Source organism: Heloderma suspectum, chromosome 1, assembly GCF_057233095.1.
Source record: "Heloderma suspectum isolate Gila_16-S chromosome 1, 16-S_ref, whole genome shotgun sequence".
Classification (NCBI taxonomy): domain Eukaryota; kingdom Metazoa; phylum Chordata; class Lepidosauria; order Squamata; family Helodermatidae; genus Heloderma; species Heloderma suspectum.
Window position 1 is genome coordinate 441,097,695 of NC_139458.1, and position 24,916 is coordinate 441,122,610.

General features: G+C 49.1%; 1 protein-coding gene across 15 annotated transcripts in view; it reads right to left on the reverse strand.

Annotated features, from left to right (window-relative positions):
• GTF3C2 (general transcription factor IIIC subunit 2) overlaps positions 1–24,916 on the reverse strand; it is a 36,411-nt gene extending 11,495 nt beyond the window's left edge. For 4 of the 15 annotated variants that reach the window (XR_014788435.1, XM_084838771.1, XM_084838684.1 and 1 more), the window contains exons 1-6: positions 24,818–24,891; positions 10,900–11,309; positions 9,898–10,270; positions 8,894–9,465; positions 7,594–7,701; positions 7,232–7,328 (exon numbers count right to left, since the gene is read on the reverse strand). Coding sequence is in view for 14 of the 15 variants with exons in the window: in XM_084838771.1 (XP_084694897.1) it covers positions 7,232–7,328; positions 7,594–7,701; positions 8,894–9,465; positions 9,898–10,270; positions 10,900–11,248 (1,499 nt within the window). In the remaining variant the exon portion in view is untranslated. Of the gene's footprint in view, positions 1–7,231; positions 7,334–7,593; positions 7,702–8,893; positions 9,466–9,897; positions 10,271–10,899; positions 11,310–20,920; positions 21,012–24,817 lie in introns of those variants that run through there. The other 11 variants (XM_084839143.1, XM_084838952.1, XM_084838605.1 and 8 more) reach the window with 9 other exon arrangements.

Here is a 24,916-nt window from a genome sequence, read left to right on the forward strand (position 1 = left end):
CTAATTCCAGATCATTTATGTATAAGCTGAAAAGCACTGGTCCGACTACACATCCCTGTGGGACCCCACTGTTGACATCCATCTATTAGGAGAATTTACTATTTATTCCTACTCTCTGCATTCTGTTCTTTAACCATTTACTAATCCATAAGAGGACCTCTCCGCTTATTCCATGACTGCTAAGTTTGCTCAGGAGTCGTTGGTGAGGGACTTTGTCAAAAGCCTTTTGGAAGTCCAAGTAAACAATATCTACCTGATCAACCCTGTCTACATATATGTTGATACTCTCAAAGAACTCTAAAAGGTTAGTGGGATAGGACTTCATAGAACAATAGAATAGTAGGGTTGGAAGGGGCCTACAGGGCCATTGAGTCCAACCCACTGCTCAACGCAGGAATCCAAGTCAGAGCATCCCTGACAGATGGCTGTCCAGCCTCGTCTTGAAGGCCTCCAGTGTGGGAGAGCCCACCACCTCCCTAGGAAATGGGTTCCATTGTTCTACTGTTCTAACAGTCAGGACCTTTCTCCTGATGTTCAGTCAGAATCTGGCTTCCTGTCACTTCAGCCCATTATTCCGTGTCCTGCACTCTGGGATGATGGAGAAGAGATCCTGGCCTTCCTCTCTGTGACAACCTTTCAAGTACTTGAAGAGCGCTATCGTATCTCCCCTCAGTCTTCTCTTCAAGGCTAAACAGGCCCAGTTTCTTCAGTCTCTCTTCATAGGGCTTTGTTTCCAGTCCCCTGATCATCTTTGTTGCCCTCCTCTGAACCCTCTCCACTTTGTCTGCATCCTTCTTAAAGTGTGGTGCCCAGAACTGGACACAGGACTCCAGATGAGGCCTAACCAGTGCTGAGTAGAGGGGAACTAGTACTTCCCGGGATTTGGAAGCTATGCTTCTATTAACGCAGCCCAAAATGGCATTGGCCTTTTTTTGCAGCCACATCACATTGTTGGCTCATATTCGGCTTGTGATCGACAACAGTCCCAAGATCCTTCTCGCTTGTAGTGTTGTTGAGCCACGTATCCCCCATCTTGTAACTGTGCATTTAGTTTCTTTTTCCTAGGTGCAGAACTGGGCATTTCTCCCTATTCAATGTCATTCTGTTGTTTTCTGCCCAGCACTCCAGTCTATCCAGATCACTTTGAATTTTGTTTCTGTCTTCCGAAGTAGTAGCTATCCTGCCCATAGAATCATAGAATAGTAGGGTTGGAAGGGGCTTACAAGGCCATCGAGTCCAACCCCCTGCTCAATGCAGGAATCCAAGTCAGAGCATCCCTGACAAATGGCTGTCCAGCCTCGTCTTGAAGGCCTCCAGTGTGGGAGAGCCCACCACCTCCCCAGGTAATTGGTTCCATTGCCGTATTGCTCTGACACTCAGGAAGTTTTTCCTGATGTTCAGTCGGAATCTGGCTTCCTGTAACTTGAGCCCATTATTCCGTGTCCTGCACTCTGGGATGATCAAGAAGAGATCCTGGCCTTCTTCTCTGGGACAACCTTTCAAGTACTTGAAGAGTGCTATCATATCTCCCCTCAGTCTTCTCTTCTCAAGGCTAAACATGCCCAGTTCTTTCAGTCTCTCTTCATAGGGCTTTGTTTCCAGTCCCCTGATCATCTTTGTTGCCCTCCTTTGAACCCTCTCCAGCTTGTCTGCATCCTTCTTAAAGTGTGGTGCCCAGAACTGGACACAGTACTCCAGATGAGGCCCAATTTGGTGTCATCTGCAAATCTGATCAGCATTCCCTGCACCTCCTCCTCCAAGTCATTAATACAAATGTTGAAGAGCACTGGGCCCAGGACTGAGCCCTGCGGTACCCCACTCGTTACCTCTCCCCAGCTTGAGAAGGTCCCATTGATAAGCACTCTCTGAGTCCGATTCTGTAGCCAACTGTGGATCCACCGGATCGTTGTTTCATCTAGCCCACTTTGAGCTAGTTTGCGCATCAGGATATCATGGGGCACTTTGTCGAAAGCTTTGCTGAAGTCGAGGTATATGATGTCTACACCATTCCCACGGTCCACAAGGGAGGTGACTTGATCACAAAATGAGATCAGATTTGTCTGGCAGGATTTGTTCTTGACAAATCCACGTTGGCTTCAAGTAATCACTGCATTGTTTTCAAGGTGCTTCCAGATGGATTGCTTTATCATCTGCTCCAGAATTTTCCCAGGGATTGATGTCAGACTGACTGGTCTGTAGTCCCCAGGTTCCTCCTTTTTACCCTTTTTGAAGATAGGGACAATGTTAGCCCTCCTCCAGTCATCTGGCACTTCCCCCGTCTTCCATGATTTCTCAAAGAGAATAGACAGCAGTTCTGAGAGTTCTTCTGCCAGTTCCTTTATTACTCTAGGATGCTGTTCATCTGGCCCTGGGGGTCTGAACTCATTCAAAGGAATTAGGTGTTCCTTGACCATATGCCTATCGATCTCAAGCTGCAATCATGCCCCTTCAGCCTGTACTTGGCCTTTGCCAGGGAGGTCATAGACCCTATTTTGGGAGACGACTGAGCCAAAGTAGGAATTGAGCACCCCTGCCTTTGCTTTGTCATGTGTTATCATTTTGCCATCCTGATTTAATAGCTGAACCACCATTTCTTTCCTCTGTCTTTTACTATGCATGTAGCTGAAGAAAGCCTTTTTGTTGTTTTTAGCATCCCTCGCTAACCTCAGCTTGTTCTCAGCTGTAGCCTTCCTGACACCATCCCTGCAATTCTGTGCTACCAGCCTGTACTCTTCCTTTGTTACGTGGCCTTCTTTCCACTTCCTATGTGTGTCCTTTTTTGTTTTCAGGTCATCCCTAAGCTTTTTGTGAAGCCACATTGGCTTCTTCTGTTGTCTTCCACCTTTTCTTCTTGTTGGAATTGTTTGTGATTGTGCCTTGAGAATTTCCTTTTTTAAAAGTTCCCACCCATCTTGGACTCCTTTTCGCGTTAGTGTCGCTTGCCATGGGACCTTACTGATCACTGCTCTGAGTTTATTAAAATCAGTTTTCCTAAAATCCAGGGTACGCATTTGACTACACTCGGCTTTTGCTTCCCTTAGAACCAGGAACTCAAGTACAACATGGTCGCTTTCCTCCAGAGTTCCTGTAACTGCTACTTTATCTACCTATGCTTGAACTAATGTTTTCAGGAAGGGAGTCTGAGGAAGAGAGGCAATTAGTGGTGACACATGATGAAGTTCTCAACCTTATTGATAAATCACTGGGCCAAGATGGTATCCATCCCAGAGTTCTCAAAGAACTCAAATATGAAATTGCTGATCTTCTAACCAAAATATGCAACATGTCCCTAAGATCAGTCTCTGTTGTTGTTGTTGTTCAGTCGTTCAGTCGTGTCCGACTCTTCGTGACCCCATGGACCATAGCACGCCAGGCCTTCCTGTCCTGTCAGTCTCTGTAGCAGAGGCCAATTTTGTGATGTACCTTTGCAGAAGCAGTGTTGATTCTTTTTTCAGCAGGGCTTGTCCTTCTATATGCTTACTAGTTTTATCTTTAATAATGCTTTCAACCAATTCACCCGGAACAGACATTAAGCTAACCAGCCTGCAATTTTCTGGATCCCCCTGGATCCCTTTTAAAAAATGGTGTCACAATGGCCATCTTCCAGACCTCTGCTACAGAGACTGATCTTAGGGACATGTTGCATATTTTGGACAGAAACAAAATTCAAAGTGATCTGGATAGACTGGAGTGCTGGGCAGAAAACAACAGAATGACATTGAATAGGGAGAAATGCAAGTTCTGCACCTACGAAAAACAAACCAAATGCACAGTTACAAGATCGGGGATACGTGGCTCAAGAACACTACAAGTGAGAAGGATCTTGGGGCTGTTGTCGATCACAAGCTGAATATGAGCCAACCATGTGATGTGGCTGCAAAAAAGGCCAATGCCATTTTGGGCTGCGTTAATAGAAGCATAGCTTCCAAATCCCGGGAAGTACTAGTTCCCCTCTACTCAGCACTGGTGAGGCCTCATCTGGAGTCCTGTGTCCAGTTCTGGGCACCACACTTTAAGAAGGATGCAGACAAACTGGAGAGGGTTCACAGGAGGGCAACAAAGATGATCAGGGGACTGGAAACAGAGCCCTATGAGAAGAGACTGAAAGAACTGGGCATGTTTAGCCTTGAGAAGAGAAGACTGAGGGGAGATATGATAGCGCTCTTCAAGTACTTGAAAGGTTGTCACAGAGAGGAAGGCCAGGATCTCTTCTTGATCATCCCAGAGTGCAGGACATGGAATAATGGGCTCAAGTGACAGGAAGCCAGATTCCGGCTGAACATCAGAAGAAACGTCCTGACTGTTAGCGCAATACGACCATGGAACCAATTACCTAGGGAGGCGGTGGGCTCTCCCACACTGGAGGCGTTCAGGACGAGGCTGGACAGCCATTTGTCAGGGATGCTCTGACTTGGATTCCTGCATTGAGCAGGGGGTTGGACTCGATGACCTTGTAGGCCCCTTCCAACCCTACTATTCTATGATTCTAGATTTCTGTCCTATATCTTCTCCAGCAAAGACAGATGAGAAGAATTCATTCAGCCTCTCTGCAATCTCTTTGTCCTCCTTTAACTCTATTGTCATCCAACGGTCCAACTGCATCCCTACTGGTTTCCTGCTTCTGGTATTCTATATAAGAATACACTAGTGTAACACTTATTACTACAAATGTACTGGACTGATTTTGCTCATTTTTTTTAAAACTGAAGCTTGAGCAGTCTAGACCTGCAGAAAATTTGAAACTTCAAAAACGTTCATAGCTTAAGCAAAACAGTATGTTTATTTGCTCCCTGCCAAACAGTGTCATAGAATCATAGAATAGTAGGGTTGGAAGGGGCTTACAAGGCCATCGAGTCTCTACGATTCCTCTACAGTTCAGTGCTGGTTTATTTGCTCTGTGTCAAACAGCACCTGATCTGACATCACATGTTTTCAACCTGAAACTTAAAAGAAATGCTAAATGATCTTTTAAAAAAGAACACGCCAAACAGCGCCTGATCTGACATCACGTGTTTTCAGTCTCTATTACCTGTGTCCTTCCAGTTTCTTTTTTTCTGCCTGGGTTTGTTTTTATTCGTTTTGCTTCATGGGGTGCTGCTAGGTCTCGGGATGGTTGCTTGCGGCAATGGCCACATTCTCCCTCCCCCATTGTGATGTTTCGACTGGGACAAATCAGAGACTGAGGAGTGAGGGGCTGCTGTGGCTCCTCCCATGATGCCCTGCATGCAGGTTGAGTTTGTGTATGTGTGTGTGAGAGAGAGGGGGGTAGTGGGCAGGCTGACGCAGCAGGAGTGGCTGGGGCACCAGACCGGTGCCATATTGGATGGCTCTGGCTCAGGGCACATGAGCAAAAGGCGGCGTTTTTTCTCTCTCCCCCGTCTCACGTTTTGTTTTTCAGGCCCAGGTGAAGGTGGGGCTTCTTGGGTCGGGGTTTGGAATACCCCTTTTCCCTGCACCAGAGGAGGGATGGGTTTGTCTATGCTTTCATGCAAAGGGAAGGGGTTCTTACTGGAAGGAGGGAGGCTAATTGTGTAGGTGAATAAGAGGGAAGGAGGTGGGTTGGAAGGCCCTGTTTGCTATGGCGGGGGGAGCCTTGCTTGAATGTAGTGGGAAGAGGTTGCATTATTGAGATGCTCACTGAAGGGAAGCTGTTGCAGGACATAATTGGAAAGTTGAGAGAGGAAGAGGGAGGGAATGAAGGAAATCCCCCCTGAAAGTTGTTCCAGTCTCAAGGGAAACAACCAAACCTATTTTCATCCAATCATTCTCAGACTACTAGTGCTCGTGGCAACACGGGCTTCACGCTAGTATTTAAAGAATTGTTCGTGATTAGCCTTGATGTTGTTAACAATATGCTCTTCAAAATGCTTTTTTGCATCTCTTACTGTCTGATTGCATCGCCTTTGTGCAAGCTTGTGCTCCCTTTTGTTCTCTTCATTTGGGCAAGACTTCCATTTTCTGAAGGAAGCCTTTTCTCGAATAGCTTCCTTGACACTGCTTGTTAGTTATGCCAGTGACCTCTTGGACTTGATGCTACCTTTCCTAACCTGTGGTATACATTTTATCTGGGCCTTTATTATTGTGGTTTTGAGTAGCCTCCATGCATTTTGAAGGGACTTCACCCTCTTGACTCCCCCTTTCAACGTCCTTTTCACCAGTTTCCTCATTTTAGAGAAGTTTCCCTTTTTGAAGTCAAATGTGACTGTGTTGGACTTCCTTGGCAATTTCCCACTTAAATATATATTAAATCTGATAGCACTGTGGTCACTGTTTCCAACTGGTTCAACATTTACATCTCATGCTAGGTCTTGGGCAACATCACCCAAGATTAAATCCAGGGTTGCCTCCCTTCTAGTCGATTCCATGACCAACTATTCTAGGGCACAGTCATTTAGGGCACTGAGAAATGTAACCTCTTTGTTGTGACTGAAGCATGCATTTATCCAGTCAATGTGGGGGTAACTAAAGTCACCCATTATTACAACACTTCCTCATTTGGGGGCCTCCCTGATTTCGATTTCCCTCTTAAGGTCACCCCGAGCATCCTGGTCTGGGGGATGATAGCACATTCCTAGCACTACATTAGGCTGGGAGCCTGGTATTGTCACCTACAGCAATCTGTGCAAGAGCCTGCCCCTTTTAGGTGCTCTGGTCTGCTCGGCACTATGCCCTCTTTGATGTACAGAGCGGCACCTCCTGCGGTACGCCCTTCCCTGTTCTTCCTGTAGAGTTTATGTCCAGAGATGACCATATCCCACGGGTTCTCTCCATTCCACCAGGTTTCTGTAATGCCCGCTATATCTAGGTTCTCTGTTAAAACCAGGCACACCAATTCTCCCATTCTGGCTCGGAGACTTCTAGCATTTGCATTTCAAGAGCCAGTGTGGTGTGTAGCAGCCAGAGTGTTTGAGACTGGGGAGGCCTGGGTTCTAGTCCCCCTTGGCCATGAAGCTCCCTGGGTGACTCTGGGCCAGTCACTGACTCTCAGCCTAACCTACCTCACAGGGTTATTGTGAGGATAAAATGGAAAGGACGAGGAGGACCATGTAAGCCAACCTAGGTTTCTTGCAAGAGGGGAAAAAAGTGGGATATAAATATAATAATAAGTAAATAAATAAATGTATGCTTTGCGGTGTTTCCTTTGCAGTGCATAAATGTTGTGAGCTGCTCTGAGGACTTTCAGCTGAAAACAGGATATAAAAGCAAACACACGCACCCCCCACACACGCACCTGTTAATCCGGTAGAGGGTGCTGCCGTCTTGTTGCAAACCTTCCCGTTGGATGGAGAAGAGCGGAGATTTGGTCTCACCAGGGAGGTATTCGTCTGCTTCGCTTTGAAAGGGAAAAGAGAGCAGAGTGGAAAGCCAGTCCAAGGCTGCCCTGGTTGGGAGACCCCTCTTCCAAAAGGCCTGCAAAGCAGCTCAGTCCCCACCCTGTTGGCAATTCACGGCCTGCTGATGACAGGCACGGAGCACCTTCTGCCATGTGCACCCCTGTCGTCACATCCCTGCCCTCCCCAGCTTGGCCCAGGTGTCCTTGAGGGAGAAGCTCACCCAGCAGCCATGCTAGCACGTTCCCCTTTCCTCACTCACCTGGTGCTGCCTTGCCAGTGGGGCACTCACCTCTCTGAGAGAAAGACCCACTTCCGGGAAGAGGGGACCCATTCTGGAAACTCCCAGTGAGAGTAGAGTTGCTCGCGCCTGGGGGGCAGGGGAGAGGAGCAAGAAGCACAGCCAGTCACAGGGATGCAGCGGATGAGGCAGAGATCGGACACATCGCTACGGCAGGCCAAGACAAAACACCCCCATAGCCAAGGGAGAAAGTAGCACCCTCAGTACCCTGGGCCCCTTAGACTTGGGTCACCCTGAATATTTCATACACACCATTACCCCCCTTGCCACTGATTATTTGAAGGATGGTGCAACAAATGCCAGTAAAACACACAGCTCCTTTGATTTCATGTTTTTTCTAGGACACACAAGTTTGACCGACTTTTTTAAAAAAGCAAATCCCAGATTAGCCAGACAAGAGTGGCACAAAATCAGCTCCCTGATTACGGAACAATCTCCACAGTGAGGCCTGCCAGCTGTCAACACTGTCATCTTTTTGGTGCCAGGTTAACACCTTCTTCTACTCTCAGGCACTTGGTGGCATATGGTAAGGTTTTCAATCATGTCTTTGGATTTCTTATTGTTGATTATTAAAACAGTTTTGAAAGACAGAGAGAGAGAGAGAGAGAGAGAGGTGTGTGTGTTGTCTCTTTATATGTTTGTATGTAACTGGTGTTTATATTATGCACAATATTGTATTTTTAAGGCTTTTAATCTTTGTAAACTGCACAGAGAGCTTTGGCTATTGGGCGGTATAGAAATGCAACAAATGAATGCATGCATGAAGTCCAGAAGGTCTGGGCCTGGCAGTCAGTCGCCTTCCATAACCACCAGCCCCTTGGGCGGCTCATTGTGCCAGGACTGGCCCTGCCTGAGAGCAATAGACATTTGGAGCCTTCCTGCCTTTGGAAGGGCCCCCCCAGACACCGGACTGAGCCTCCCCTGAAAAAATCCCTCTGGAGGCAGCAGCAGGATTGGCAGGAGAATGGAAGCCCCCCAGCCCCCAGGCCCTCATTAGCGAAGGCAGGGCAAAAACATTTCCACACACACTCGCAGCGCTTCCATTAAAACCATGACCTGTTGCCCACCCCCTGAAGCCCAGCTGCTTGAGACAGCAGGGGCAGCCAGAGCTCAGCCACCCCACAAAAGAGTTCTGTGGTGGATGAGCAGGGGGGGCCCTGAGCCCCGGGGCGGCAGCACAACCAGGCCGCAGAGCCCCCCCCCCGCCCCCCACCTGTTGCAGAAGGCGGGCCACGGAACAACCAAGAAGCCCTCTACTCACAAGCGGTGTGTGACGGCGAGGGACTTCCACAGGGGGGCCATAATGGAGTTGTGCAAGCCATTGGAAGCAAACCCCCGGCACTGAGCCTTGGGCCTCTAGGGAAAAGGAGGAGGTCAGGCGGAGCAGCCCATGGAGCATGCCCCCCCGTGCAGACAAGAAGCATCGCCGCCCCGGGGAAGGGAAGGGAAGGGCAGGGCAGGGAAGGGAAGGGCAGGGCAGGCGCCCAACAGCCCTGTCCGGCGAGGCCTGCCTCCCTCCCTCCCTCCCAGAACCCAGGGCAGGCACTGCAGGGCTGGGTTACCACTGCTCCATGGGGGCCAGGCTCCAGCTCAGACTCTGAGGCTTCACTCAGGAGCAGGTCACTCCCCTCCTCCTCCTCCTCCTCATGCAGAAGCCCCTCTTCGGAGGGGACGAAGTCTGCATCCTCCAGCTTCTGCTCTTGCTGCCTCCGGCCTCGCCGCCTCTGGCCAGGCTCCTTGGTCCCAGGGCTGCCTGCTGAGGTCTCGCTGCAGGGGGGCGCCTGGTACACGGAGGTCAGCTCCTCAGCCAGTTCCTGCAGGTACAGCAGGGCTCTGGGGAGGGGCAGGAGGTCGGGGCTGAGCTGTGCAGGGGCCAAGAACCATCCCAATGCCTGCTGGCAAGAGCAGGAGCAGTCTACATGGCCCCAAGGCAGAGACTCCCCTCCCAGCCGGAATGGTCCCCCCGGCCCCGCAAAGGGGTCGCATCCAGACACCCTGCTGGCCCTCTCATTTTAAAGTGCCATACCTGGCACCCCGCCAGTAGATTTTCTTGGATGAACAGAAGAGTCATATTGGAAAACGAGGGGACGACAGCCCTAATCAAGCCCCCACCCCTCTTGGCCCTGATCTCGGGGGCTCCCAAGTGCTTTGCAGAGGGCCAGCATGAAGGCTCTTTGCTCACTCTGTGTCCTCCTCCGAGGAAGGTGCTGCCCACTTGCTCCCCTTCCCCTGCTCCCGGCTCCACCAAGCCCTCCCCCAGCTTACACTTTTGCTGCCCGACGCTTGGGCCGCCCCCCATCCGGGGCGGCCTCGAGGCAGTCAAATCCCTCTGTGCTGGCCAGTGATTTCTGCTCGGGCACTTGGCACTCCAGCCCCTGCGACAGCTTCAGCAGGAGCAGCTCCGCCTTGGACTTGCGCCCTCGCTTCTTCGGCACCTTCACTGGAAGGGGGGGGGTGTTCTGTGAAGGCCCGGGGCCCTCGCCTGGCCCCGGGGGGGGCTCCTTGGGGGTGGGGCCTCTACAGACAGCAGCTTTCTTCTGGGGCTTCCGCCCACGAGAACACTTCCGCATGGATGGGCCTGCTGCTGACACCTCTTTGGGGTGAGTCAAGGCCGGGGCAGGGGAAGCGTACTGCTCACCTGCAGGGAAAGGAAGGAAGGAAGGAAGGAAGGAAGGAAGGAAGGAAAGGACCCTTTTAGCTGAGCTGCCCACCTGCACCTGGAGTGGAAGGGGCCAGCCAGTTCAGGCTCCCAACCCTGGCCTTCCACCCTCGCCCATTCAGCCTCAACTGCCTGTGCCGGCAGCCCACCGGGCTTTGGGAGACACCGCTCCCTGCACAGCCTGGAAGACGGACACAGAACACCCCTCCGCCACCCTGCTGCTCTCGCAGCTGCAGCAGGGGCCCGCATCCTCCCAAAGCGCCTCCTTGGCCCTGGATTCCTGCACAATGGGCTTCCCATCCAAAAAGACTCCCTCCCTCCCTCCAGCCCCTGAGGAACATCCAGCATGCAAGGAGACACACTCATTTGCTTGCGCAGTGCCTGCACCTAGCTTTGCAATGCCCCCCTCTCCTGCAGCCCCCCGTGCACCATCCTAAGCTGCTGTGGAAACTCCCCTGCAACCCTGGGAGAGGCTTTTTGGTGGGCACATGGGGAGGCGGGGAGGGGAAAGTCCCCTGCTGCGAGCTTCCTTCTGTGGGAGGTTCTCGGGACCATAGTTATTGTTATCCTGGCCAAGGCATCTAGCCAGGACGGCGCCCGAAACGTACCAAGGGCTCCCAGAGGGCTCGCCTCCTCTGCTCGCGTCTGCAGCTGCTCTGGAGGCAGCACCTCGCCGCCTGCTTCTGCCAGCCCCCTTTTCTGGCCTCGGGGGCTCTGCTGCTTCAGCCACTCTTCCTGCAGACAACTTTCTACAGGGGGCGCCGCTGCTGTGGCTGCCTCACGCACGCATGCTCCTGCTGTGGCCAGCATGTCCAGGGAAGCATCCTTCTGCCCTCCCCAATGAGGGTTCCTCGAGCAAGGCTCTGGGCAAAGGCTCTGGCTGGCGCCTCCATCCACCGGGCCTGTGGTTTCCCTGGCAATCCCCATGGCGCAGCTGGGCATGGGCCAAGGTTCCATGAAGGCGCTCCAGTTGCTCAGGCAGGCGCTACTCCTCCTCCCATCTTGCACTAGGCCCTGGCTGCAAAAGCAAGAAGGAAATGAGGAGAGGCAGACAAACAAGGAAGAACCAGAGGTATAAAGAAGTGAAGCACACAGGTGACTTAAGCACCCATGTGAGTTTCGCAACAGGAGAAGGAAGCCACAGCAGTCAACCCTCTCCTGCCTTCTGCTGGCATGCAACTCGGGTTTCCAAGTAAAATTTCATTTCATGCTCATTTATTATATTTCTACACCACCCCATATCCAAAGCTCTCTAGGTGGTTCACAAAGATTAAAAACCATTAAAAATACATTATACAAAGTGCAAAACCATTTACATAAAAACATATAAACTGACAGCACACACAGAGACAACATATATCTCTCAAAACAATTTTTAAACAAACTAAATAATAACAATAAACGAAACAGGTATGCGGTAGAAAGCCAGCAGGGGCGTGGGAGCTCTCCGGCACGTCGCACTGCATGTCACACATATGACTATCTGCCAGCTGGACAGAAGTCGTGGGTGTGTGCTCAGTGTACTGAGCTCCTGGCCCTCAGGGAACAGTTTTGTTCCCCAGAAGCCAAGGTCACAGGTCTGGAGAAGCTGAGAGGGGCAGAGAGGTTGGCGGACCACACCTCCGGGGACCTGTTACTGGCACCCAATCCCTGGGGGACTGCTGTCATGGAGAGTGCCAGTCTTGGGGAAAGGAGCTGTCAGTCTGGGGAAGAGGGAAATGATCCCTGGGAAAGGACCTATTCTGCAGAAGAGGAACAAATATCCTCTCGTGCTGAGGATGGGTCTCCGGGGTCGGGGGCCTTGTGGTAGCGGGAGATTCCATCATTACACACATAAACAGCTGGGCTTGTGAGGGGCAAGTAGACTGCTTGGTGCAAAGGGTGTGGACATCACGTGCCACCCAGATAGCTTCACAGGTAGTGCTGGGGTGGAATCAGTGGCCATGGTGTACGTTGTTATCAGTGATGTGGGGAAATGTAGTCGTGAGGTCCTGGAAGACAAATTTAAGTTGCTGGGTGTGAGGATGAAAGGCAGGGCCTCCAAAGTAGCTTTCTCTGAAATGCTAACTGTTCCACAGGTAAGGCAAGAAAGACAGGCAAAGCTGGAATCTCAATGCAAGGATGAGACAGCAATGTAGGGAGGAGTTTATTTATTTATTGTTATTAAATTTATGAGTCACCCTACAGCTGAGCTCGCAGGGCAGCACGCATAATAAAAAGAAATACAATACAACCAATGATAAAAGATGTTAAAATATTTTTTCAAACATTTAAAAGCAGCAACAATAATTTAAAATATTTTTTGGTTAAGCACCAGGGAACATTTTCGGACAAGCCAGGCCTGTACTAGAGGGACGGTGGGCATAATAGAAGCCTGATGGAATGGAGAGAACCAGTGGCATACATAGAGATGTGAAGGCCCAGAAAAAAAACCTGGGAAAATGTGGGGAAAAAATGATTGTTCCTGTTTTCCCCCGAAAAACTCAACTTTTGGATTATGAAATATTTTCTTTTAGAATTTAAAACAAAGTATTTATATATTGTTACCCAGCCCTTACTCCCCCCAAAATGATTTCTAAAAACTAAGTAATAAGAACACTTTTATAGAAACACTAGAGATGTAAAATGTCTGGAAATAATGAAGCTATGGGGGAAAATATTTTAATCCTCTCTGTAAGATTCCCAGCATAGTTAGTTCCTTCATTCCTTATTAACATTATTGATCTAAAGTATATTTTACTGATTTTTATGCTCAGTTTCCCAGCATGTGAGTCACCATTCTGCATTCTTGACAGCTTGGGTTTTGTTCTAAAGAACAGAAACTGTGTTTCTGATGCTGTAGCAGTCATTTAATGTAGTTCTAATTTATTCAGACAATAATTACAAATTTACTGCGTTTACTCTTAAAAGTTTTAAAATGTAATGATAATTTTATGAGCAAACAAAGTCATACATAAACTAACTTTAGGAACAGAAAGGCCGCTTTATGTTCCTAACATAATGGTAAAAAGAAGCTTCCAATGGTAAAAAGAAGCTTCTGATAGCAGTGAAGTCCAAACTGGTACAGATTTATGAACATACAGGATCTAACCCTTGGGCAAAAGCACCCCTTCCTGTACCGTTTGAAGAGGATAGTGTAAGTTGCTTGACCAGTATGTGAAGGAGGAAAAGGTGAAGCCAGGTAGTATGAAGGAACTGAATGCATGTCTTTGGCTTATGCCCCTTCATGGATCACTGCCTTGTTGTGGCGAAGGGGCTTGCGTAACTCAGTGAAGCCATAAGCTATGCCGTGCAGGGCCACCCAAGACAGACAGGTCATGGCGGAGAATTCTGACAAAATGTGGTCCCCTGGAGAAGGAAATGGCAAGCCACTCCAGTATTCTTGCCAAGAAAACCCCGTGGAACGTATCACAAGGCTAAAAGAGATGACGCCGGAAGATGAGCCCCTCAGGTTGGAAGGTGTCCAATATACTACTGGGGAAGAGCAGAGGGTATTTCCAAATTCATGTTTCAGCTATTAAATAAGGATGGCAAAATGATAACAGAGGACAAAGAAAAGGCAGAGGTGCTCAATTCCTACTTTGGCTCAGTCTTCTCCCAAAAGAGGGTCTATGACCCCCCTGGCAAAGGCGAAGTACAGGCTGAAGGGGCAGGATTGCAGCTTGAGATCGACAGGCATATGGTCAAGGAACACCTCATTACTTTGAATGAGTTCAAATCTCCAGGGCCAGATGAACTGCATCCTAGAGTCATAAAGGAACTGGCAGAAGAACTCTCAGAACCGCTGTCTATTCTCTTTGAGAAATCATGGAGGACAGGGGAAGTGCCAGATGACTGGAGGAGGGCTAACGTTGTCCCTATCTTCAAAAAGGGTAAAAAGGAGGAACCTGGGAACTACAGACCAGTCAGTCTGACATCAATCCCTGGGAAAATTCTGGAGCAGATCATAAAGCAATCCATCTGGAAGCACCTTGACAACAATGCCGTGATTACTCGAAGCCAACATGGATTTGTCAAAAACAAGTCCTGCCAGACAAATCTGATCTCATTTTTTGATCAAGTCACCTCCCTTGTAGACCGTGGGAATGCTGTAGACATCATATACCTCGACTTCAGCAAAGCTTTCGACAAAGTGCCCCATGATATCCTGATGAGCAAACTAGCTCGAAGTGGGCTAGATGAAACAACGATCCGGTGGATCCACAGTTGGCTACAGAATCGGACTCAAAGAGTGCTTATCAATGGGACCTTCTCAAGCTGGGGAGAGGTAACGAGTGGGGTACCGCAGGGCTCAGTCCTGGGCCCAGTGCTCTTCAACATTTTTATTAATGACTTGGAGGAGGAGGTGCAGGGAATGCTGATCAGATTTGCAGATGACACAAAATTGGGAGGGATAGCTAATACTTTGGAAGACAGAAACAAAATTCAAAGTGATCTGGATAGACTGGAGTGCTGGGCAGAAAACAACAGAATGGCATTTAATAGGGACAAATGCCAAGTTCTGCACCTAGGAAAAAGAAACCAAATGCACAGTTACAAGATGGGGGATACGTGGCTCAACCACACTACGAGCGAGAAGGATCTTGGAATTGTCGTCGATCACAAGCTGAATATGAGCCAACAGTGTGATGTGGCTGCAAAAAAGGCAAATGCTATTTTGGGCTGCATTCATAGAAGCATCGCTTCCAAATCCCGGGAAGTACTAGTTCCCCTCTACTCAGCACTGGTTAGGCCTCATCTGGAGTACTGTGTCCAGTTCTGGGCACCACACTTTAAGAAGGATGCAGACAAGCTGGAGAGGGTTCAAAGGAGGGCAACAAAGATGATCAGGGGACTGGAAACAAAGCCCTATGAAGAGAGACTGAAAGAACTGGGCATGTTTAGCCTTGAGAAGAGAAGACTGAGGGGAGATATGATAGCACTCTTCAAGTACTTGAAAGGTTGTCCCAGAGAAGAAGGCCAGGATCTCTTCTTGATCATCCCAGAGTGCAGGACACGGAATAATGGGCTCAAGTTACAGGAAGCCAGATTCCGACTGAACATCAGGAAAAACTTCCTGAGTGTCAGAGCAATACGGCAATGGAACCAATTACCTGGGGAGGTGGTGGGCTCTCCCACACTGGAGGCCTTCAAGACGAGGCTGGACAGCCATTTGTCAGGGATGCTCTGACTTGGATTCCTGCATTGAGCAGGGGGTTGGACTCGATGGCCTTGTAGGCCCCTTCCAACCCTACTACTATTCTATGATTCTATGAGATGGCAAGATTGAACATCGACATCTTGGGAGTCAGCGAACTCAAATGGACAGGCATGGGCGAATTTAATTCAGGTGACCATCATATCTACTATTGTGGGCAAGAATCCCTTAGAAGAAATGGAGTAGCACTCATAGTCAACAAAAGGGTGGGAAAAGCAGTACTGGGCTACAATCTTAAAAATGATAGAATGATCTCAGTACGAATCCAAGGCAAACCATTCAACATCACAGTAATTCAAGTCTATGCCCCAACCACTGAGGCTGAAGAAGCTGAGGTTGATCGGTTCTATGAAGACCTACAACACCTTCTAGAACTAACACCAAAAAAAGATGTCCCCTTCATCATAGGGGATTGGAATGCTAAAGTAGGAAGTCAAGAAATCACCGGGATAACAGGCAGGCATGGCCTTGGTGTACAAAATGAAGCAGGACAAAAGCTAATAGAGTTTTGCCAAGAGAACATGCTGATCATAGCAAACACTCTTTTCCAACAGCACAAGAGGCGACTCTACACATGGACGTCACCAGATGGTCAATATCGAAATCAGATTGATTATGTCCTTTGCAGCCAAAGATGGAGAAGCTCCATACAGTCAGTAAAAACAAGACCTGGAGCTGACTGTGGCTCAGATCATGAGCTGCTTCTTGCAAAATTTCGGCTTAAATTGAAGAACGTAGGGAAAGCCACTAAACCTTTCAGGTATGACCTAAATCATATCCCTGATGAATATACAGTGGAGGTGAGGAATAGATTTCAGGGATTAGACCTGATAGACAGAGTGCCTGAGGAACTATGGACGGAGGTCCGTAACATTGTTCAGGAGGCAGCAACGAAATCCGTCCCAAAGAAAAAGAAATGCAAGAAAGCCAAGTGGCTGTCTGATGAGGCTTTACAAGTAGCTCACGAAAGAAGGGAAGCGAAAAGCAAGGGAGAAAGGGGAAGATATACCCAACTGAATGCAGAGTTCCAGAGAATAGCAAGGAGAGACAAGAAGGCCTTCTTAAATGAACAATGCAAAGAAATCGAGGAAAACAACAGAATGGGAAAGACTAGAGATCTCTTCAAAAAAATTGGAGACCTCAAGGGAACGTTTTGTGCAAAGACGGGCATGATAAAGGACAAAGAAGGCAGGGACCTAACAGAAGATGAGATTAAGAACAGGTGGCAAGAATACACAGAAGAACTATACAGGAAAGATTTGAATGTCCCTGATAGCCATGATAGTGCGGTCACTGAACTTGAGCCGGACATGCTCGAGAGTGAAGTCAAGTGGGCCTTAGGAAGCATTAGTAACAACAAAGCTAGCGGAGATGACAGTATTCCAGTCGAGCTATTTAAAATCCTAAAAGATGATGCTGTTAAAGTGCTGCATTCAATATGCCAACAAATCTGGAACACTCAACAGTGGCCGCAAGACTGGAAAAGGTCAGTTTACATTCCAATTCCAAAGAAGGGCAACGCCAAAGAGTGTTCAAACTACCGCACAATTGCGCTCATTTCACATGCCAGCAAGGTGATGCTCAAAGTCCTACAAGCTAGGCTTCAGCAGTATGCGAACCGAGAACTACCGGAAGTACAAGCTGGGTTTCGAAGAGGCAGAGGAACTAGAGATCAAATCGCCAACATTCGCTGCATCATGGAGAAAGCAAGAGAATTCCAGAAAAACGTCTATTTCTGCTTCATTGACTACGCTAAAGCCTTGGATTGTGTGGATCACAACAAACTGTGGCAAATTCTTAAAGTGATGGGAGTACCAGACCACCTTACCTGTCTCCTGAGAAACCTGTACGAGGGTCAAGAAGCAACAGTAAGAACCAGAGATGGAACAACCGATTGGTTCAAAATTGGGAAAGGAGTACGACAAGGCTGCATATTGTCGCCCTGCTTATTTAACTTATATGCAGAGTACATCATTAGAAACGCCGGGTTGGATGAATCACAGGTCGGAATTCAGATTGCCGGGAGAATTGTCAACAACCTCCGATATGCAGACGATACCACCCTAATGGCAGAAAGCGAAGAGGATCTCAAGAGCCTCTTGTTGAGGGTGAAAGAGGAGAGTGCAAAAGCTGGTTTGAAACTCAACATTAAAAAAACGAAGATCATGGCATCTGGCCCTATCACTTCCTGGCATATAGAAGGGGAAGAAATGGAAGCAGTGACAGATTTTACTTTCTTGGGCTCCAAGATCACCGCAGACGGTGACTGTAGCCATGAAATTAAAAGACGCTTGCTCCTTGGGAGGAAAGCTATGGCCAACCTAGACAGCATAGTAAGAAGCAGAGACATCACCTTGCCGACAAAGGTCCGTCTAATCAAAGCTATGGTTTTCCCAGTAGTAATGTATGGCTGTGAGAGCTGGACTATAAGGAAGGCTGAGCGCCGAAGAATTGATGCTTTCGAACTGTGGTGCTGGAGAAGACTCTTACGAGTCCCCTGGACTGCAAGGAGGTCAAATCAGTCCATCCTAAAGGAAATCAACCCTGACTGCTCTTTGGAAGGACAGATAATGAAGCTGAAGCTCCAATATTTTGGCCACCTAATGCGAAGAGAAAACTCCCTGGAAAAGACCCTGATGCTGGGAAAGACTGAAGGCAAAAGGAGAAGGGGACGGCAGAGGATGAGATGGCTAGATAGCATCACGGATGCAATGAATATGAACTTGAGCACGCTCCGGGAGAGAGCGCAGGACAGGAAGGCCTGGCGTGCTATGGTCCATGGGGTCACGAAGAGTCGGACACGACTGCACGACTGAACAACAACAACAGACATGTTGGCCGTATGTGAGTGTGTGTGTTCATGCACACATACACACACTTTTTTGCTTTCTTCGATAGAATATAGCTTGGCTCAGTTCTTTGGTTTTCCTGAATTGGTTTTTTTTTTTAAAGCAACAGAGTCTTGTGGCACCTTCAAGACTTGCAGTGCAATCCTAAGCATGTTTACTCAAGATTAAGTCCCACTATATTAAATGAGGCTTACTCCCTGGTAAGTGTGCATAGGATTGCAGCCTTAACAAGTTTTATTTTGGCATAAGCTTTTGTACAGGGGTGGGCAGACTTCAGGCTTATGAGATCTATTTTGTTCCCCCCAGAACTCTGAAGTCCACCAACTGGAACCAGGAGCGAAATGGTGGCTCAGGAAGGCAGATGCAGAATTGAGGAACAAGGCACCCTAGAGCTCATGCCCAGCCCAGGAATTTGGTTTTAGTACCAGAACTGGAGCTTGTCCACATTTCACATACAAACTGCTCCTGCTTCCCCATGCATTTTCTGGAGTTTTAGCAGTCTAATTTAGGAAGGGGAAAGGCCCTTTTGTTTTTGCTACTGTTTAATCATAGGGAGTTGGAAATGCTTCCTGATCTACTGCAAATCCTCCAGAGAGCTATCAGGAGATCCCAATCCACCTTCTGTACATCCCTGCTTTTGTGGACCATAAATAAATAAGTGCACTCTAGACCATGAAAACCTATGCCACAATCGTCTTGTTAGTCTTTAAGGTACCAGAACACTCTTTGTTGTTTTTGCTCCAACAGAATAACACAAAGTGCCGGTCCACGTGTCATGATAAGCCACCATGGGTTCCTTGACCTGTGGGCGCCAAGATCTGTGCCGTCCCCCATTTTGAATATCACGCCACGGGAGGGGCGCGCCACAGCTTGTTGTGTCATGCAGACTTGGGATTAAGCAACCCTTGAATAACCCTAGAACAACCCATTAACCCATGGTGGCTTATTGTGACATGCAAACCAGCCCAAAGGCTACCCCTCTGGAAACAGTGAATTGTTTTTGTGAACTACCCCTTGAATTGGCCAGAAAGAGAAAATGGCAACCTATCAACAAGATAATGACAACAGAAATAATGTATTATAAAAGTGTAATTTTAAAGCCTGAGCCAATTTCAAATTAGTGAAGTAAAAGAAGCAGGTTTTTAAAACCTGTTTAAAAAGACACAAGGAGACCGGGAGTTCCACAGTGATCGGCCACCATTGAAAAGGCTTTGTCTCTGGTGCTAGCCAGACCGAGGGACCTCACCGGTGGGCCTCAGAAGCTGACCTTAATGGCTGTGCAGGTTCATACCAGTGTTGGCTGTCCTGGAAATAAGCTAGTCCCAAGCCAAAGATGCCCACCACTATTTTAAACAGTGCAGCTGGTACAGAACCGGTGTTATATGCTTCAGTTGCCCGGCCCACAGAAGCAACCATTCAGCTGCATTCTGTACCAGCTGAAACTTTCAAATCATCCTCAGAGGCAACGTCACACATAGTGCATTACGGTAGTCCATTCTGGATGTGATTCGTGCACAAGGTCTGCTTTCTCCAGACAGGAGTACAGCTGGTGAACCAGCCAAGGCTGATAAAAGGCACTACTGGCCAGCAATGCCCAACTGTCCCTCCACTGATAGTGTTGCATCCAGGAGGGCCCCCAAGCTGCGCACCTGGTCTTTCGTGGGGAGCGCAACCCCATCCAACACTGGTCACATCTTTCCACCCAGACCAGCAGATTCCCCTACCAACAGAAGTACCATCTTGCCTGGACAACATTCAGCTTGTTAGCTCATCCATCCCAGAACTTCCTCCAGACTTTGGGGGTTGGACTCGATGGCCTTGTAGGCCCCTTCCAACCCTACTATTCTATGATTCTATGACTCCTGTGCAGGAGTTCCACAGCTTCCCTGGGATGCATAGATGGAACTGTGACTTAGACCTGTGTGTGTCATCAGCATATTGATGGCACTGCAGCCCCTCCCAGAGGCTTTGTTGTAAATAGCACAGGGGGCAAGATAGAACGCTGAGGCTCCTCGGCTAACATTCCCTACAAGCCAAAGGCCATGAAATGGAGTAGAAGACCCCCCCTCCCACACGATCATCTGGATCCTTCCATCCAGGAAGAACCTGAACCATCCTAACACCATGTCCCACAAACTCAACCCAGCCAGACAACTCTGGGGGTTGGACTCGATGGTCTCACAGGCCCCTTCCAACCCTACTATTCTATGATTCTATTCTATGAACTCAGAAGGATATCACGGTCGATGGTATCTAAGGTTGCTGAGAGGTCCAGGACAGAATAGCACATGTGATACTGGATGATACTTATTCAAGACCAGAGGACAGCATTTGACTTCTTTAACAGGGGTTTAGCCACTACCATTTTTAAGACAGTAGGCACTACACCCTCCCTAAAAACAATAATAAGAACAACAGATATTAAGCCCTAACCTGACAGGTTTTAATAGCTGAAAACTATTAGTTTAATAATTAAACCATGGGATTCACTAGCCACTAATTTGGGTAGATTTACAAGAGAATTAGACAAATTCCTGGAGAATAAGGCTATCATAGATATAAGTCATGATGGCTGTATATTACCTCCAGTATCAGAGGCAACTTGCCTCAGAATAGAAGTTGCTGGGGAACACAACTGGGAGGGTGCTTTTGCCCTCATGTTCTGCTTGTGGGTTTCCCAAGGGGAGCATTGGGTTGGCCACTGTGTGAAGGGAATGCTGGACTAGAGATGCCTTTGTCTGATCCAGTATGACTCTTATGTTCTTAGTTAGGATCACCACTGATCCAAAGGGCAGGTGGTGGGTCTCAGTCCTCCAGGCTGCTTGTCCACATCCTCAAGCTGTACAAGCTGAAATACGACCATCACAACTAGACTAGACCGTGTCCTAGTTACATCTATCTCTGACTCTGTTAAAACTATGCTGAAAAAATATGTGAGCAACTTCATCCACAAAATGCAATGCAAACTGGCCACAGTGAGCTGTGGAGGGTGCCCTGCTCTCCCCCACAGCAGGACGGTTCCTCTCCACTTGAAACAGTTCAGCTGGCCAATATTTTGCAAATCCAACAGTGGCGGAGAAATAGAATTTCTTTGCCATCACCGCCACACACTAAGTCCAAAAATGGATTAGGAGTGTTATTCTGTGCACTGTGGATAGTTAGCGAGCAAGAGGCGGTCAGTGGCAAACCGGTTTTGTGGGATTGGTTCCAGCTTCTTCCTTCTGATGAAGTGGACAAGATGCTCTCATCTGTAAAGCCGACCGCCTGCTTACTTGATCCTTGCCCATCTTGGCTCATTATGAGCTGCAGAGAGGCTGGGTGAGGGGATCAAGGTGGTGGTGAACTCCTCCCTTGAAGAGAGAGTGATGCCATCAGCTCTCAAGGAGGCAGTGATAAGACCGCTTTTAAAAAAGCCGTCCTTGGATCCCCAAGTTTTGAACAACTTTCGCCCAGTTTCAAATCTGCCATTTTGGGGCATTTTTGAGTGGGTGGTGGCGATGCAGTTGAAGGCACACTTCAAAGAAGCCAATTCTCTAGATCCATTTCAATCGGGCTTCAGACCTGAGCATGGGACAGAAACGGCCTTGGTCACCTTGGTGGATGATATGAGGAAGGCTTTGGATAGGGGCGAATGCTCCTTCCTTGTTCTCCTCAACCTCTCAGCGGCTTTTGATACCGTTGACGATGGTATCTTCCTGGACCGCCTGCAGGGGTTGGGCACTGGAGACACTGTATTACAGTGGTTCCGGTCCTTCGGACCCGTGGCCACTCACTTCTGGGGTGCCACAGAGTTCTATCCTCTCCCTGATGCTATTTAACATCTATGTGAAGCCGCTGGGGGCTATCATCAGGAGGTTTGGGGTGCAATGTCATCAATATGCGGATGACACGCGGCTGTACCTTTTGTTTAAATCTTCACCAAGGTTAGCTGTAGAATCCCTGTCCAATTGTCTGGAGATGGTGAGTAGCTGGATGGGGAAGAATAACCTGAACCCTGACAAGACCGAGGTACTTTTGGTGGGAGACAAGGGGAGGTTGGGGGATGTTGACCTGGTGTTGAATGGGGTTTGGCTACCCTTGAAAGACCAGGTCCACAGCCCGGGGGTCATTTTAGACTCCCAGCTGTCCATGGAGACTCAGGTGTCAGCTGTGAGCCAGACAGCGCTGTACCAACTCCATCTGATACGGCGGCTGCGCTCCTACCTTCCTGACTATCTGCTCCCATCGGTAGTACATGCCCTAGTCTCCTCTTGGCTAGACTACTGTAATGCATTCTACATGGGGCTACCCTTGAAGATGGTTCGGAAGCTGCAGCTGGTACAGAACGCGGCGGTTCGCCTGATTAAAGGCAGCCACCGGCGTGATCACATCACCCTAGTGCCGAAGGAGTTGCACTGGTTAACAGTTGCTTTCCGGGCCAAATTCAAGATGTTGGTTTTGATCTTTAAAACCCTATATGGTTCCAGCCCAGCCTATCTTAAGGAGCTCCTCCAACAACACCAGACAGGTCGCTTAACAAGATCAGCCTTCGATGGCCTTCTCTCTGTCCCATCAGCCAGGACAGCTAGGCTGGTGAGGGCGAGGGAGAGGCCCTTCTCTGTGGTGGCCCCCACTTTGTGGAACTGCCTCCCTAGGGAACTCAGTCATGCCCCCTCTTTAATGAGCTTCCGCCACACATTCAAAACGTGGTTGTTCAGGCAGGCATTTGGGATGGGTTAGGGTATTTTTAGAAATATGACATTTTAAACTAGAATTTCATTGTTTTAAAACTGTTGTATTGCTGTACATCGCCCAGAGTGGCTGGGTGACCGGCCAGATGGGTGATTAATAAATTCAGTAAATAATAAATAAATGGTTCCTCACTTGCGCTCAATTGTGCTCACTATGCATTTCCCACCACCTATGTTCTAGTTGTTGACGTGTTTTATTGCCCTCAGCTCCTTGAAAAATTAAGCAGCTGATGTGGCTCTACAATTGGGCCAAAGATGTTTGGGAGCGATTGTATTGATGGCTCGAGTCATCTCCTTATTCTGAGCAGAGACCTGTCTGTTCAGGACTGCCAGCTAAAACTGCAGGAAACAGTTCAAGAGACTTCAGGAAGTCATTCGGATCCCGGGTACGTGTTCCCTTCCTCTAGGGGCGGACGAGCACAAAAGGTACACTGCCTCTACAGGGGCTAAAGTAGTTAAAAAATCAAATTTGACCAGAGAATGATCTATCCAGGACAATGGAGCAATTTCTGGCTCCTCCTCCACCGACAGGTCATTGTCCCCTAAACCAGAACAGAAGATCCAGAGTGTGTGTGTCTTGCCACATGCATAGGGCCAGATGTTATTGTAGACAGGCGGTTGTCATAGCAGCCATGAAGTCCCAAGCCGCTCTAAGTAAGGTGGCCTTGGCATGAATGTTCAAGACCAAAAACCCTGGAGTCTCCAGTACCACCTCCAGTGAGCTTGGAGAGGGAGACTGTGACACAGCAGATTGGTCGATATACCAACAGAATCCAACCCTATTTAGAATCCCCATGTACCATCAGGCCACATTTGGAGTATAATGCCCAGTTCTGGGTGTCCCATTTTAAGAAAGATATTGACAAACTGGAGAAGAAGAGAGACCAGGATGGTGAGGGGTCTGGAAATCAAGTCCTATGAGGAACGGTTAAAAAAGCTGGGTGTGTTTACCCAGAAGAGAAAAGGAAGACATGATAGCAGTCTTCAAATATTTGAAAGGCTGTCATGCAGAAGATGGAGCAAAACTTGTTCTCTGTTGTTCTCAAGGGCAGGACTAGAACCAACAGGTGGAAATAACAGAGAAGCAGATTTTGGCTAAATATTAGGAGGAATTCCTAACAGCGATAGCCGATCGGCAATGGAACAAATTTCCTTTGGGGGTGGTGGGTTCTCCTTTCCTGAAGGTATTTAAGCAGACGCTGGATAGCCACCCATCTTGGGGTGCTGTAGCTGCACCCTGCAGTACAGAGCCTGCAGTGACCAGGAGGTTGGGCTAGATTATCTCTGAGGGTCCCCCCAACTCTATAATTCCAGAACTGGCCGACTGTTGGATAGGCATAGGCGGGGTAGGGAGCACATGGATCTCCGGCTGCTGTTGCGGGAGGGCTCTCATCAGCTCTAGCCAGTTTGGCCAGCGGCGAAGGGCGAGGGGAGCTGGAGCCATACGGAGAGCCGCGCATCCGGCGAGCCGCACGGCCCCCTCCCTGGCACGGGCTATAAAAGTCACCGGCGCGTCGGCTTCGCGGGGCCGCGGCGGCTCCTCAGAGGCGGGCCGCGCTCTTCGGCCGGGAGAAGGCCGCCCGCGGGCAACTCGCGGGGCCCCCGGAGGGCGCGCCACGATGCGGGGGGTTCGCCGCCGCCCACACGCGGCGCTTCGCGGGAGCCGCCGCCGCCGGGCGGCCGGGGGCCGTTGGGGCGGCCGAGAACGGCGCCCAGGAGGGGGCGGCGGGATCCGCGCGCGGCAGCTCACCTGGTCTCCCGCGCAGCGCCCGTCCCGGCCGACGCAGCCAAGATGGCGGCCGCGCAGGCTCCCAGAGACGACGGGCGCTGACGTCGCTTCCGCCCGCCC